This window comes from Aristolochia californica, unplaced genomic scaffold (genome assembly GCF_029961685.1).
Source record: "Aristolochia californica isolate CCGP_79_NKW_82.1479 unplaced genomic scaffold, dmAriCali1.0.hap1 SCAF_9, whole genome shotgun sequence".
NCBI lineage: Eukaryota > Viridiplantae > Streptophyta > Magnoliopsida > Piperales > Aristolochiaceae > Aristolochia > Aristolochia californica.
This window is the reverse complement of record NW_027182290.1, coordinates 37,253,773-37,266,281: the sequence shown is the minus strand read 5'-3', so window position 1 is coordinate 37,266,281 and position 12,509 is coordinate 37,253,773. Positions and strand designations below refer to the sequence as shown.

Here is a 12,509-nt window from a genome sequence, read left to right as displayed (position 1 = left end):
GCGGGAGTGTGAGAATGACTCTCCGAGAACATTGGGAAAAGTCTGCCATCGTCTTCAAAAGCTCGACATGCTCCGTCTCATGTCCACCCTTGATCATTGCCCTTCTTTTGGAGGCACGATTTTCTCTTGTACAGGACCTCCATCCCAGTGCCCTTGAAGTTCTGGGCCTTCTCGCTTGTGTCTGATCTGTTTAGTCCGGAATCAGGATGAATATTATCTAATATTTACGTCCTCTTTGTTCCAAATGGGGATCTCGGATTACGGATCTCTGAAAACTACGCTAATATGGCATACTGAAGGTACTCATGAAAATTCTAAGCCGTCTGGTAAACTCTGTCGAGAAACAACGTTGTGGCTTTTCCACTTTAAATCAGTATATCCAGTGCGGTACAGGGGAAGAAAGAAAAATTACCCCTTATTCCGCTGTCGGGTCACTTTTCATTTTGAAAAGAAGCTTGACACAAACAGTTAGTAACAACGGTGGGCTACATGGAGTGGAAGTAGTATATGGAAAAATGCTTGACCGAAATGTTTTTTCTTGGACTTCAGTGATATCAGAGTTTGGGAAGAATGAATTCCCCGATTACTCTCTGTCATGCTTTCTGCAGATGATAAGAGTTGGAATTGAGCCCAATGAGTTCACCTTCTCAACTGTAGTTGGGATTTGTTCTCGATGGAGGATGATGGATTTTGGATTGTCTTTGCACTGTTTGCTAGTAAAAGTAGGCTTTTCATGCCAAGGTTTCGTCGCTAGTGGGTTAATCACGATGTATGCTAAACGGTGTTGCATAAAAGAAGCTCAGCAAGTCTTTTACGAGATGCCCATAAAAGATGCAGTTTCATTCAACTCAATGCTTACAGCTTATGCTCAGAATGGATTTACTACAGAAGCAGTTCACATGTTCTCGCTCATGTTCACAAACAGGTCACATCATGCCAGTTTGGTAAGTAGTTTTACCGTTGCTACCGTTTTCAAGGCTTGTGCCACTTTTGGTTGTATTAGAACTTGCAAATGTGTGCATTCATGTGTGGTTAAATTGGACTTGGATTTAGATATTGTTGCTGCAGCATCCATGGTTGATATGTACTCAAAATGTGGCAGTTTAATTAGAGCCCGACAAGTTTTTGATCAAATGGGGGAACGGGATCTTGTAACTTGGAATGCTATGATATCTGGATACTCACAAAATTCTTGTGCCAAAGAGGCTTTTGTATTGTTCTTTCAGATGAGAACTGAAGGCATTGTTCCTAATGACACCACTTTCACTAGCACTCTGAGGGCTCTGTCTGAGATGGGTGATGTTACTCTTGGTAGATATTTGCATGTTAAAGTGATAAAGTTTGGTTGCGACTGTGATGTATTTACTGGCACTGCACTTGTTGACATGTATTCCAAATGTTCATGCATAAAAGAGGCTGAGAGAGCATTCGAGGAGATGCCTCAAAAGAATCTGATAGCCTTTAATGCAATAATTTCAGGGCATTGCATTAATGGAAAGTACAGGAAAGCCTTGAAAGTTTACATGATTTTGCTTCAAGGAAGCATGATCCCAGACTCTATTACATTCTCAGCCCTAATTTCTTCCTGTTCTTTGGATAGAGCTTTATTTGAAGGAACTGAAATCCATGCTCAGTCCATGAAGCTTGGTTTGGACTTGCATGTCTCAGTTGCTAACTCGCTTGTGAGCCTTTATTCCAAGTGTCATCTAACAGATAGAGCATCCAAGGTCTTTGAGTCTATCTTTTTACCTACTGTGATATCTTGGACTGGAATTATCACAGGCTTTGCTCAGAATGGAGAGGGAGAAGAAGCACTGAAATATTTCTGCAAAATGCATTGGTTACACCAAAAGCCTGATGAGTTCTCTGTTGCCAGTGTTCTCAAAGCAATTGCTAATTGGGCTACTGTTGAGCAGGGCAGAAATGTTCATTCTTATGCGATAAAAGTAGGCTTGGAATTAGATATAGTTGTAGGAACAGCTTTGGTTGATATGTATTCAAAATGCGGGGTACCAGAAGATTCATTCAAGATTTTCACCATCATGCCCCAAAAGAATATCGTCTCATGGAATTCAATGATTGTTGGCTTTGCTCAAAATGGATTAAGTGGGAAATCTCTTCAACTTTTCAGTGACATGGTAAAAACTGGTATGAACCCCTGCTGTGTTACCTTCATTGGGGTTTTATATGCTTGTAATCATGCATGCTTAGTTGAAGAAGGTAGAAATTATTTTGATTTGATGAATTCTATTTATGGGATGTCACCCTCAGCAGAACACTATACATGTCTGGTGGATCTCCTTGGACGTGCGGGGCATCTCCATGAGGCAGAAATGCTTATCATGAATTCCCCTTTCTCATCAGATGCAATGATCTGGCGGTCCCTTCTAGCTGCCTGTGCATTTCACAAGGATATGCATGTGGGTGTTCGGGCTGCAGAGAATTGCTTGAAATTAGAACCTCAAGCCTCAGCAACGTATGTCATCTTATCTAATTTGTATGCATCAAAATATTTATGGAATGAGGTCTCAATGGTAAGGAATTTAATGAGAGGACATGGTTCAGAGAAGAAGCTAGGTTGCAGTTGGATTGTGCTGAGAAACAAGGTGTATTCATTTCTTGCTAAGAATGAGTCTCACTTACATACGAATGAAACTGCCATAACCTTAGGAAGACTGTTGGAACATATGCAATCAGATGATAATATTGCAGTTTAGACGAAGCTGCTGGCTTGGAAGGTCCTGAAGTTTTCTTGTTATATAGCCCTAAGAGGATTTGTAAACTGTTGATGTACTTTCATTTGGGATGGGATTTAGGGTATCTTGAGAGACTCCCAGTTTACATAAAGCTCATAGATGTATTGTTTCTTCTTTGATCATATTTTCAATTTTGTTTTGACTGGTTGTAGCTTCTATGCCCCCTTTGGGCTTCTCTTATTTTTATTCATCTCACTTTTTCTTGTTATATAGACCTAAGAGGATTTGTAAACTGTTGATGTACTTACATTTGGGATGGGATTTAGGGTATCTTGAGAGACTCCCAGTTTACATAAGATCATAGATGTATTTTTTTCTTCTTTGGTCATATTTTCAATTTTGTTTTGACTGGTTGTAGCTTCTATGCCCCCTTTGGGCTTCTCTTATTTTTATTCATCTCACTTTTTCTTGTTATATAGACCTAAGAGGATTTGTAAACTATTGATGTACTTACATTTGGGATGGGATTTAGGGTATCTTGAGAGACTTCCAGTTTACATAAGCTCATAGATGTATTTTTTCTTCTTTGGTCATATTTTCAATTTTGTTTTGACTGGTTGTAGCTTCTATGCCCCCTTTGGGCTTATCTTATTTTTATTCATCTCACTTTTATGTAGAAGATAGTTGTTCTTTCTAATCATGTCTCATTAGTCATTAATCACTAATCATCTATTTTAAGGTTGTGTTTGGCACAGCTCTTTAACAGTCCAAAAAGCAGCTATTTGAATCAAAGAGTTATTTTTATGATTCAAAGACTGTTTGGTTAGCTTCCTATTTGAAGACTCCATCTTCTAAATAGGAGAAAATCACCAATTTGGTTAGCTACAAAATGAAGCTTTTCCAAATAAGATTTTTTTTTAAATAGGAGAAAATAAATATTAATTTAACAAATATATCCTTATAATATTACAAGATTTTATACAAAATAGCAATGGCATATAAATGGTTGTCATGGTAGAAAACTCTCCCATGCATCTTATATGGGACTCGTTTATCAAATCTTACAATATGGAGCTCACTAATCCAACAATTGGTAGGCCCACAATTTAGCCTTTAAATTTAATATGATATATCATGCTTGTTTTATTATAAAACGTAAAAAAAGGTACAAATAAGGGTATTTTAATAATTGACCTCTAATAAGCATCTCAGAAGCTTATTCGAATTTAGACCTCTCTTGAGCTACACAGAAATCAGAGAATATTTAGGGATTTTGTTCATGATCTGTGGGCTCGCTGGTGAGCTTAGACTGTAAATACCTCTGTAGGCTCCCCAAAACACCCACTCAATTACCAACCATTCAGTTCGGGGAAGCGGGAATCTTGGGGTGGACAATTTGCCTCTCCTTAAACCTCGGCAAAACCCTTCCGCGTCCTCTTCGCATTCTCCACATTTTCCCCCTATGGCGTCTCGTTGTCGATCCTTATCAAATCCAGCCATCTCTTTGCTGAAGTTCTCCTCGAGAAGACACAGTAAACCTGTTTTACCCAGTCTTCTTCCTCGCCCTATTCCCTCCTTTTCGAGGCTAGTCTTTTTTTTTATTTTGTATTTGTTTTATTGAATTTTTGCAGGCAACTATCATGACTACATCCCTGAAATGAATCTTAATTCATTTTTTTATTCGATTTCAGGTTACCTTCTGAATTAGCCGGTGTCCAATCTCTCCTTCCATTACATAGTGCTGTTTCCTCCGCGCGTTTAACATCGTGCCTTGGCATCGATTCGAGGAGTTCGAAATCTCTGTCTCAGGGTATGCTTTGCCGTGGAAATCCTGGAGTCTGATGTCATGTTTTTTTAATTTTAAGTAAGACCTTCTTCTATAATTTTTCTGAGTCTTTGCTTGATGGTACTCTGTTATTACTTCTTCATGTCTGAGGAACTTTTGTTGTTACCTTCCTTTCTGTTTGTTTCTCTCTCTTTATTTCACAACGTAGTTACCACCTATAGCATCTATTGATAGAAGTTGATAAGACTTATTCCGTTTGTCTCTCCCTTTCTCCCCTTTTCTTTTCTATTTCTTAGTTGCCTCCGCTCAAGGGCCGTAATGAAGTTAAGCAAATCAGATGATTTTTTAGATTGATTGTTTCTCCTTTCTTATCCTTAATTTTTAGCTGTACAATGTTTGGATTCATTGAAAAAATAAAACGTTGAGGTGTTGAGTGAATTATCTAGAGAAAGTGTTAAAAATGTACAGCATATAAAATTCTGGTGGAACTAATGAATCGTTCTCTTTATGCATTGGAAAATAGGAAATGAAATTTCATTGAAGGGGGTTGTAATTTTATTTTGTATAGGAAATATTTTGTCATATGAGGTGCGATGATGCCATTCTCCATTTCAACCATAAATTTAAAATAAAAGGTTATGTAACACCTCCACCTCTATTGCGCTTTTCATTGATATATGTCAACACAAAAAGAGTACTTTTGTAGGAAAAGTATCTCAATCTGGAATGAATTTCAACTTTCTCCTTATGAGGGTGATCTACTTTCTCACAGTAATCTAGTTTTTCTGTGCTCTAATCCCCCCACAATGAGAATTGAAATTTTTTATTTTTTATATGTTATTTTTACAAACTAGATTAGTATAAGAAAATGAAATGTGCTTAGGGCCTTTTGTAGATTCATCTGTCAAAGGTGTCCTTATCTTTTCTTTTTCCTTGATAGGCAGAAAAACTCATGAGGATCAGTTACACTTGTCAGTAATTATTGGATAAATTATTTCAAGGATAGTCCAATTGGTTTGCACTTCCAGGACTTATTTCTTTTCTCACACCTTAGGTTGTTCTTAAAACACAAGGCTGAAGAATCCACAAATGTTTCTTTCAATGGAGCCATTTCATTTTGGGATTGCTTGGTCCAAGTTCCTTGGCTGATTTCTACAAGCTAGCCCTTGAAGTGACAAATGTTGGACAGCCACTGTTGGACTTCAGAGATGTTGTAGTTAATACATCTCCTGATGTGTAACAAAGGTGGATTAGTTTTATAAACTTAGCTCATTTTCAGGTACAATTGAGGTGCAATAGCGAATTTCTATTCGTAATTTTCTTTTCTGTTTACTTGCTTCATGTTATACTACAAATGGATGTTCAGATATTTGCCCTTTTTTTGTGTATATTTTCCTGCATAAATTGGTAAAACTTGTCTCAGTTTGAGGTGATGCTTGTCAATTTCAGTTGTAATGGGTGGATGTTTTTGCTCCTTCTCTAATCATTCACATGCATGACTGTGGATTTTAAATGCAATTGGACCAATGCTTGGAGGGCTTTGCAAAATTAACACCTTGCCAGAACAAAAAAGATCCATTATGCCACCAGAATGGATTTGATTTCTCATCTTTGCCTGGACAGCAGAATTTTCATCACTAACTGTTCCATTGGCGACCCTTACCCACTGCTTGCCTCCGTCCAGCTCATTTGCAGATCCATTTTTTTATATTTCCTAAATTGAATGTGATTTGCATTTGAAGAGACTGTTATACTGTCACTGTGACGTGTTGTTTCCCTTGATCTGTTGTGATTTTGTGCATGGGAGCTGATATCCTTGTCAGGCAAACTCTTGAATATTTACATTATGTTCCACTTGCCAAATTGGCAAACTCTCTCATCTTCAAGAATAAAACACTTATGACCTTCTTTAGGGAATAGTATGATTCCTTTGTTTTTCTGTTAAGAAGTATAAAATTGATGGAAATGATGGCTTATGATAAGGTGGCTTCAGGAGGGCATTCATGCCACCTGCCCTGCAACTTCAACACCTGATCTTTGCATTTCATAATTTTGAAGAATTTTTTTAAGGACACGTTGTTGTCACTTCATTCAACACTTCTATAAACCACCCAAGCTCCAACTTCTGGATTGGAGAACTGTTGGAGAAAGTTTAGACAGATTTTTGTATTCTTATTCTATCTTATTTTTTTTCTTTTTGAACCCTTCTAATCACCATTTCAGGCATATTTTTGGAAAGTGAAGTATGTCATGAATACTTGGAGGGTTAGGAGCATAACACATTAACATTATGGCTTTGGGGCTTGATCTGCTCTTGCCTTGTTCTGGGTTTCTCTCAAAACTTTTCCAAGCCCACAACATCATCCCAAAACATTCATGAAGCCAAAGTTCTTATGTTTTTTTTTTTTTTCTTTTAAATTCGATGATATTTTCCAGTTGATACTTTTGCTTTGTGCAGCTTTTATTCATCAGCATAACTCTTTAAGGGGGCATATCTCATTAACAACTTGCCCAACTACATGATGACAATGAAGTTAATTTGTCTCTGATATTTAGGGCATTGTTCCCAATTTCTCTCTATAAGGTTGCAGTCTGTTGTTATGTTTCGGGCTTTTCTGATCTACTGGCTGCATTTTAGATTTTCATGCAGTTACAAACACAAAGTGGTTTGGTATAATAAACAATAAATTATGAGTAGGCAAAAGAGTTACTGTGAAGAAAGAAACTATACTGTGTGGGGCAAAAAAAACCTAGCACAGTTTCATGGAAAAAAGAAAAATCAGAGATCTTCGTCTAAATCTCCTTAAAGTTGTTTGTTGGCAACTAAACCAGAGAGTAGTGATACCTATATAAAAGCTAAAAAGTTTTTCCAGTTCATGCTTCTATCTTATGTATGTATCCTTAAGACCTAGCTGACCTGAGACTGCAAATTGATTTGATAGGACTGTGGAGCTATTTCTGGGGTCCTTGTTCCTCCCCATAATTTATTTAGAGAGTGTTCTGATCTTTCTTGAAATTCTTTTTTTTTTTCTTCTTCAACCCCCTCTTGTATGGAAGCTTTTCAGGTAGTGTTTACTGTAATAAAATTTTACAGCTATTTTAGGCCATACATATTGAGAAAAAAAATTGAATGTGCTCTTGATGAAAGGGTTCTTCTAGGCTCTAACATGTGGATGGTGATGAAGTTGCAGTCATTGTATTATGAAGCTAGGAAGTGTTGTGAGTATATGTTTGCATAACTTTGATATAAAAGCATGCATAATATGACCTCAAGTTGCTTGGGACCTTTTAAGCCACACCCCCCCCCCCCCCCCCCCGTCCAAAATTTTACTTCCTTGATACTACTGGTGACCACTGGAGGAAGGTGTCTTATTTATATTTTGCTTTCTTGATACCCTTGTTGCATTGTGAAGCATTGTATAATTCTGGTATTCTCTGTTCTTATTTCATATTTTTTAATGGTCTCTTTTTTTTATATCTTAGGATGCAAAACTTAAAATGCTAATTGAAATTATATTTGAAGAGGTCTTTATTAACAAATACTTCCGGTTGTGGTTTCTCTGCTCATTGTAGCTTGGTCTCATAAAGAGCAATGTATCTTAATTATGTGAGTTAGAATATGTCACAAAATGTACACTTTTGAATGTGTTATGTTGGACTGCTTAGTATGTCTTTCAATGTGCATGTCATAGGTCTTTCTCTGTTCACCTTGGTTGTGTTCGTGTCTATATTGATGCTTGGACTAAAAGGGCACTCTTATAATATGGCAAAGAAGCTCAAATAAACAAACATAATGCATAAGTTTTCCTAAGAATTCAGCAGACCAAACAAATTTGTCACTAATATAATATAGAGAAGCATAGCAATGTTTGTTGGTGGCACTTGTAAACATATTGTGATGAATTTTGTCTTAGCATGCTTTTGCACCGTTCATTTGATTATAACAATGCTCATGTGCTTCTCTTGATTGTATGCCAGAGATGGGTCTTTCTGTGCCTCGGTAACCACGGTCCGTGTTTGATGCCAAAGACCCTTCAGTGGACTTAAACTCCGAGCTATTCGAAAGTTCAAACTACTCTTCTTGCAGTGGACCAAATAATATGTTATATTTATTCTGAGGCGTGAACTCATCTCTTGGACAAAAGACAGTTTTGTTATGCAGAGTAATTTCATCTCCTTCCCTTATCCTTCTGCAGGCATTTGGTGACATTCTTTACCCAGATATGTTTTGAGTCGTTTGCTGCAAATGCATAAAAACACTGTTGTCTCACTGTTACACATTAGAGAGAGAAAAAGTGTAGAGCCAGTGATGGAATCCCATGGTCTCGAGACCCTCGTTGTTCTTGAGTCTCTTATCTCCTTGTCTGTCCAGTGCAACACAGTGCGATCTCCCTTCCATGACCTCCTGTTCTCAAATGGTGCATCTCTCCGACAAACTCACCTCTCTCCCATCTTTCAATTAGTCCAGCTTCCACCAACTTTTAATAAGAAAAACAGCAAAAACAACTCCAGAAGAGGCTCGACCGGGGCCTTTGATGACCTTTTATCTCCTCTGGATTTAGCCCGATTTCTAATCGAAAAGACGTGCTATTTCAACTCCTTTCGTTATGTCTTTTGCATCCTCACTTCAATTCATCATGTATTCTCATCCTTTATGGGGACAGTCCCACCAACTTTTAAACATGCTTCAGCTTTTTTCTTGCCCAGAAAGCGCCCTCTGTTCGTTGCACCTCACGTCGCTCATCGTGCATAGGCATCTAATGTGGGTACACACGTCCCACACGTACCGCATGCGTGCATGTATTCATGCATGCCTCGTGAGGTGAGGCCACCACCACACCACACCACACGTTACGGTGCGCACACTAGACTCGCATGTGACCACCGCGAGGCCCGCTTCGCTTCACTGCGTTTTATAAAAAACAAAAAAGATAATAATAATAAATAGAGGATTTTTTTTTTTAATTGGCTTTGTCTATGGATCGGCTATTGTCTGGGATCGTGCGGACAGACTTATTACCGATGACAATTGACCTTCTCCCACATGACCTGCCGGAGACATATGCGTCTGTTAGCCAACGCCGGTTCACCCTTTCACTGAAACCCGAGCAAATGGATTCCCGTGAAATCAATCGATCTCCGTGCCTCGGCTGCTGATGGATTCACCCACTCAGAGGATTTCATCTCTCCAGAACGGTTTAACCAAACTAACTGAAAAGAAAGAAAGAAAGTAACCAGATGTGCTTCACTAGTTTACATCGATTTCGTCTTTGAAACTACGGAAATAACTGGCTGTGGGAAAGATAAGAAACCAGACGCTGGTAGGATAGCGAGAGGATGAAGAAAGAAAAGCGAAGAAAACAGTAGCAGAGTTCCTAAATTGCGAAAAATTCCTTGCAGAGATTGCCGAATTCGGCAAAGAGATACAAAATGACGAACACAGGACATTAGCAGATTGCGATTAACCTTCTTCCCTCTTTTTTTCTTTTTTCCTTTTCTAATGTTGCTAAAAAACACAAAACCCTAATTAATCAAAGAAGAGTTAGGTTCCTAAGGAACAGCGAGGGCTTACAAAAAAAGATCAAAAGTTCAGGGGACTCTAAATGTCACAATTAAACCCCGAACTCCTCCCAGATTTTGGGTAGCCCTTTTCTCATCAGATGAGCTGCCGATAGTCAGGTCCCGCGTGATGAATCAAGTAGTCGTCGCCATTGGAAGCAACGACGTCGAATACCGAGTTCGGATGAAGAAACTGCTGCTGCGGCGACCTTTGCAGTTCCTTCTGTCGCCGCAGCTCCAGGACTTTCCGATGTGAATTAGAGTGTTTCGTGAGCAGAAAAGTGGGGCTTGCTGCCGGACGGTACTCCGGCACCAGCCGCCCGGACTTGTACCGGACTCCACATGCATTACACAATGTTTTCGGTCCCATGGGCCCCGTCCTCCATTGCGGTGTTTTATCTGTCGCACAATGCAGACACTTCCGTCCTTCGCCGGAACCGTTCTCCGGTGTGTCTTTCTTCTTCGGAATTGACTTTCCGGCCTTCTTACCGGTGTTGGAGGCGACGTCCGACTCCGAAGAGGACGTTGTCGGCGAGAGAACGAGGAGACGCGATGACCAACTGCGGGGAGCTGCGCGGGACCTCTTGCTACGAGCCTTTCCTGGAACTGACATCTCCGGCCGGAAAATTGGAGTGGTTCGACTGGTGTTGCTGGGAAATTCTTTCGTTTCCGACACCTCTTCAGTAGGTGTTTTCATGCCGGATATTATCTGCAACCTCTCTAAGTCCTCGCTTGAGAAGGACTCCTCCACGAAATTTGATAGCCATTCGAGCTCTGCTAAATCGTCGTACTGGACGTAGAAAACAAATTATGTAAAATCAGTATTCATCTTATTATTGTCTTCTAACTTCAATCTTATAGAGCTTTGAGCCTTTGACGTAATTTAGTTAAAGAATTTCGCATTACAACCAAGCGTTTTTTTCCCGTTTTATTGTTTTAATTTCCAGCTTCTACTAAGCAGTAGGAACGGAAGCAGTTTTAAGATAAACTTTTCCATTTCCAGATGTTTATAGTCAAACAAAGAATTTCAGAGTAAGGCATCAAGAAATTCTTTCGAAATTTACAGAGAATAAGAAAGGAGCGGAAGTAGTCGATTAGCAATCAAAATATAGAGAGGAAATTTTTTTTCCCGTAGCTTCCGGCTTCTGTTACACCTGAAATTGAGGTCACTAAATAAATTTTGAACTGAAAAATCGTCCAATAAATTAAAAACTATAAAATTTATTGGATAGAGTTTCTAACAATGAAGCGAAGAAAAGTATCCTCATGCGACGAACGAACGAAATTCAAACTTAAACGAGCGTTTTTTGAGAAAAAAAAAAAAGCGAAAATGTTCTGTAGGAGTGACGAGTTCAAACGTCGAGCAGATTAATTTCCGAGAATTTGTTTTAAATAAAAGAAAAAGAATTCGAAAAAACCACACGCCATTGTCGAGAAAACCTCAGACTTACAAAAGGCAGCAAAAATCATATAGTTTTTGACTGTCGAAAGCAATTACCGGGACGCAGAGGTCGCCGGAGAACTGAGCATCGGCGAAATTTTGGCAGGACAAGTCTCCGGAGAAGTTAGGGTCGCAACCGGAGGAGTTGCAGCTATCCACGACGGTGACGGTGGATGAGTCAGTAGAGTTCCCGGCGGCAACATCGAACGTATTGTCACCAACAAAGCCATCATCGTCGTTAGGGAAGTCTAGAAGGTCTTCAATTATGAAATTCTCAGTCGTTTTCGTGTCATTTTGTCGCTTATCCGCTCCAAATTGCGCGCTTCCGGCACGGCAGGAACCGCCGTGGAAGTATTCCGGTGCCTGCATTGTCAAGGCAAAGATAGAGTCCTTTTTCTCGTCTTCTGGTTATTGTTCTTGAGGAGCGCGAGAAAAAGAGAGTGAGAGAGGGAGAGAGAGAGAGAAACGGAAGGAAGACGGAGGAAGAAGTAATTTGCTGTTGCGATGTTGTCGTTGTTGAAAAAGGCAGGGAAAGGAGAGAGAAAGTGAGAGAGAGGAGAGTGAAGGGTTTATTTGCGCTGAAGATGACAGGCGGACAGCTAAAATCGCGGATTTTCTTTTTACGGGAGAAAATAAAAAAAACGTGAAAGAGGTGAAAAAGCTTAAATAAATTAATAATCACAGTAAACCCCCTAAAATTTGTCTCAAATTACGAAACCACCACTGCTTCCTTTATGTCTCGATCCTACTCTCTCCTTGTTCCGGTAATGACGATCTTGTCCTTCTCGGCTTCAAATTTCATATTATAGCAAATAAAATTGTGATTTTATCTTCGTTTAAATTAGAGGGACACCACAAACATGTCATTGGTGGGCCCACATTAGACACATGTAGGGCCTAGGCGGAAGGAGAATTTTGTCAATGCAGGAAAAATATGAAAGGATAACAGAATGTTTGTACAGGTAGATATGAAGGGCAGGAGAGTAATTGAACGAGAGGATTTTTTTTTTTGGGGTAGATTAATTAT

The 12,509-nt window shown here is 39.2% G+C and overlaps 3 protein-coding genes across 4 annotated transcripts; 2 read left to right on the top strand and 1 right to left on the bottom strand.

Moving 5' to 3' along the window:
- Positions 1-163: 163 nt before the first annotated feature.
- Positions 164-3,103, top strand: LOC137940585 (pentatricopeptide repeat-containing protein At2g13600-like). Its single transcript, XM_068785734.1, has one exon. The coding sequence runs from the start codon at positions 306-308 to the stop codon at positions 2,715-2,717; it is 2,412 nt and encodes an 803-aa protein (XP_068641835.1). The 5' UTR covers positions 164-305; the 3' UTR covers positions 2,718-3,103.
- An 830-nt stretch (positions 3,104-3,933) lies between these two features.
- On the top strand, positions 3,934-8,667 carry LOC137940587 (protein NONRESPONDING TO OXYLIPINS 2, mitochondrial). Of its 2 annotated transcripts, none has more exons than XM_068785739.1 (3): positions 3,934-4,280; positions 4,388-4,506; positions 8,461-8,667. In XM_068785739.1, the coding sequence occupies exons 1-3, from the start codon at positions 4,159-4,161 to the stop codon at positions 8,484-8,486; spliced, it is 267 nt and encodes an 88-aa protein (XP_068641840.1). In that variant the 5' UTR covers positions 3,934-4,158; the 3' UTR covers positions 8,487-8,667. The 2 variants fall into 2 exon arrangements, with proteins under 2 accessions (XP_068641840.1, XP_068641839.1); XM_068785738.1 differs by having other exon boundaries at positions 4,388-4,560.
- Positions 8,668-9,856: 1,189 nt separating this feature from the next.
- On the bottom strand, positions 9,857-11,982 carry LOC137941329 (GATA transcription factor 12-like). Its single transcript, XM_068786688.1, has 2 exons — positions 11,540-11,982; positions 9,857-10,831 (listed from the first exon to the last, which is right to left on the bottom strand). Exons 1-2 carry the CDS (start codon positions 11,849-11,851, stop codon positions 10,139-10,141), a joined length of 1,005 nt encoding a protein of 334 aa, XP_068642789.1. The 5' UTR covers positions 11,852-11,982; the 3' UTR covers positions 9,857-10,138.
- Positions 11,983-12,509: the final 527 nt, after the last annotated feature.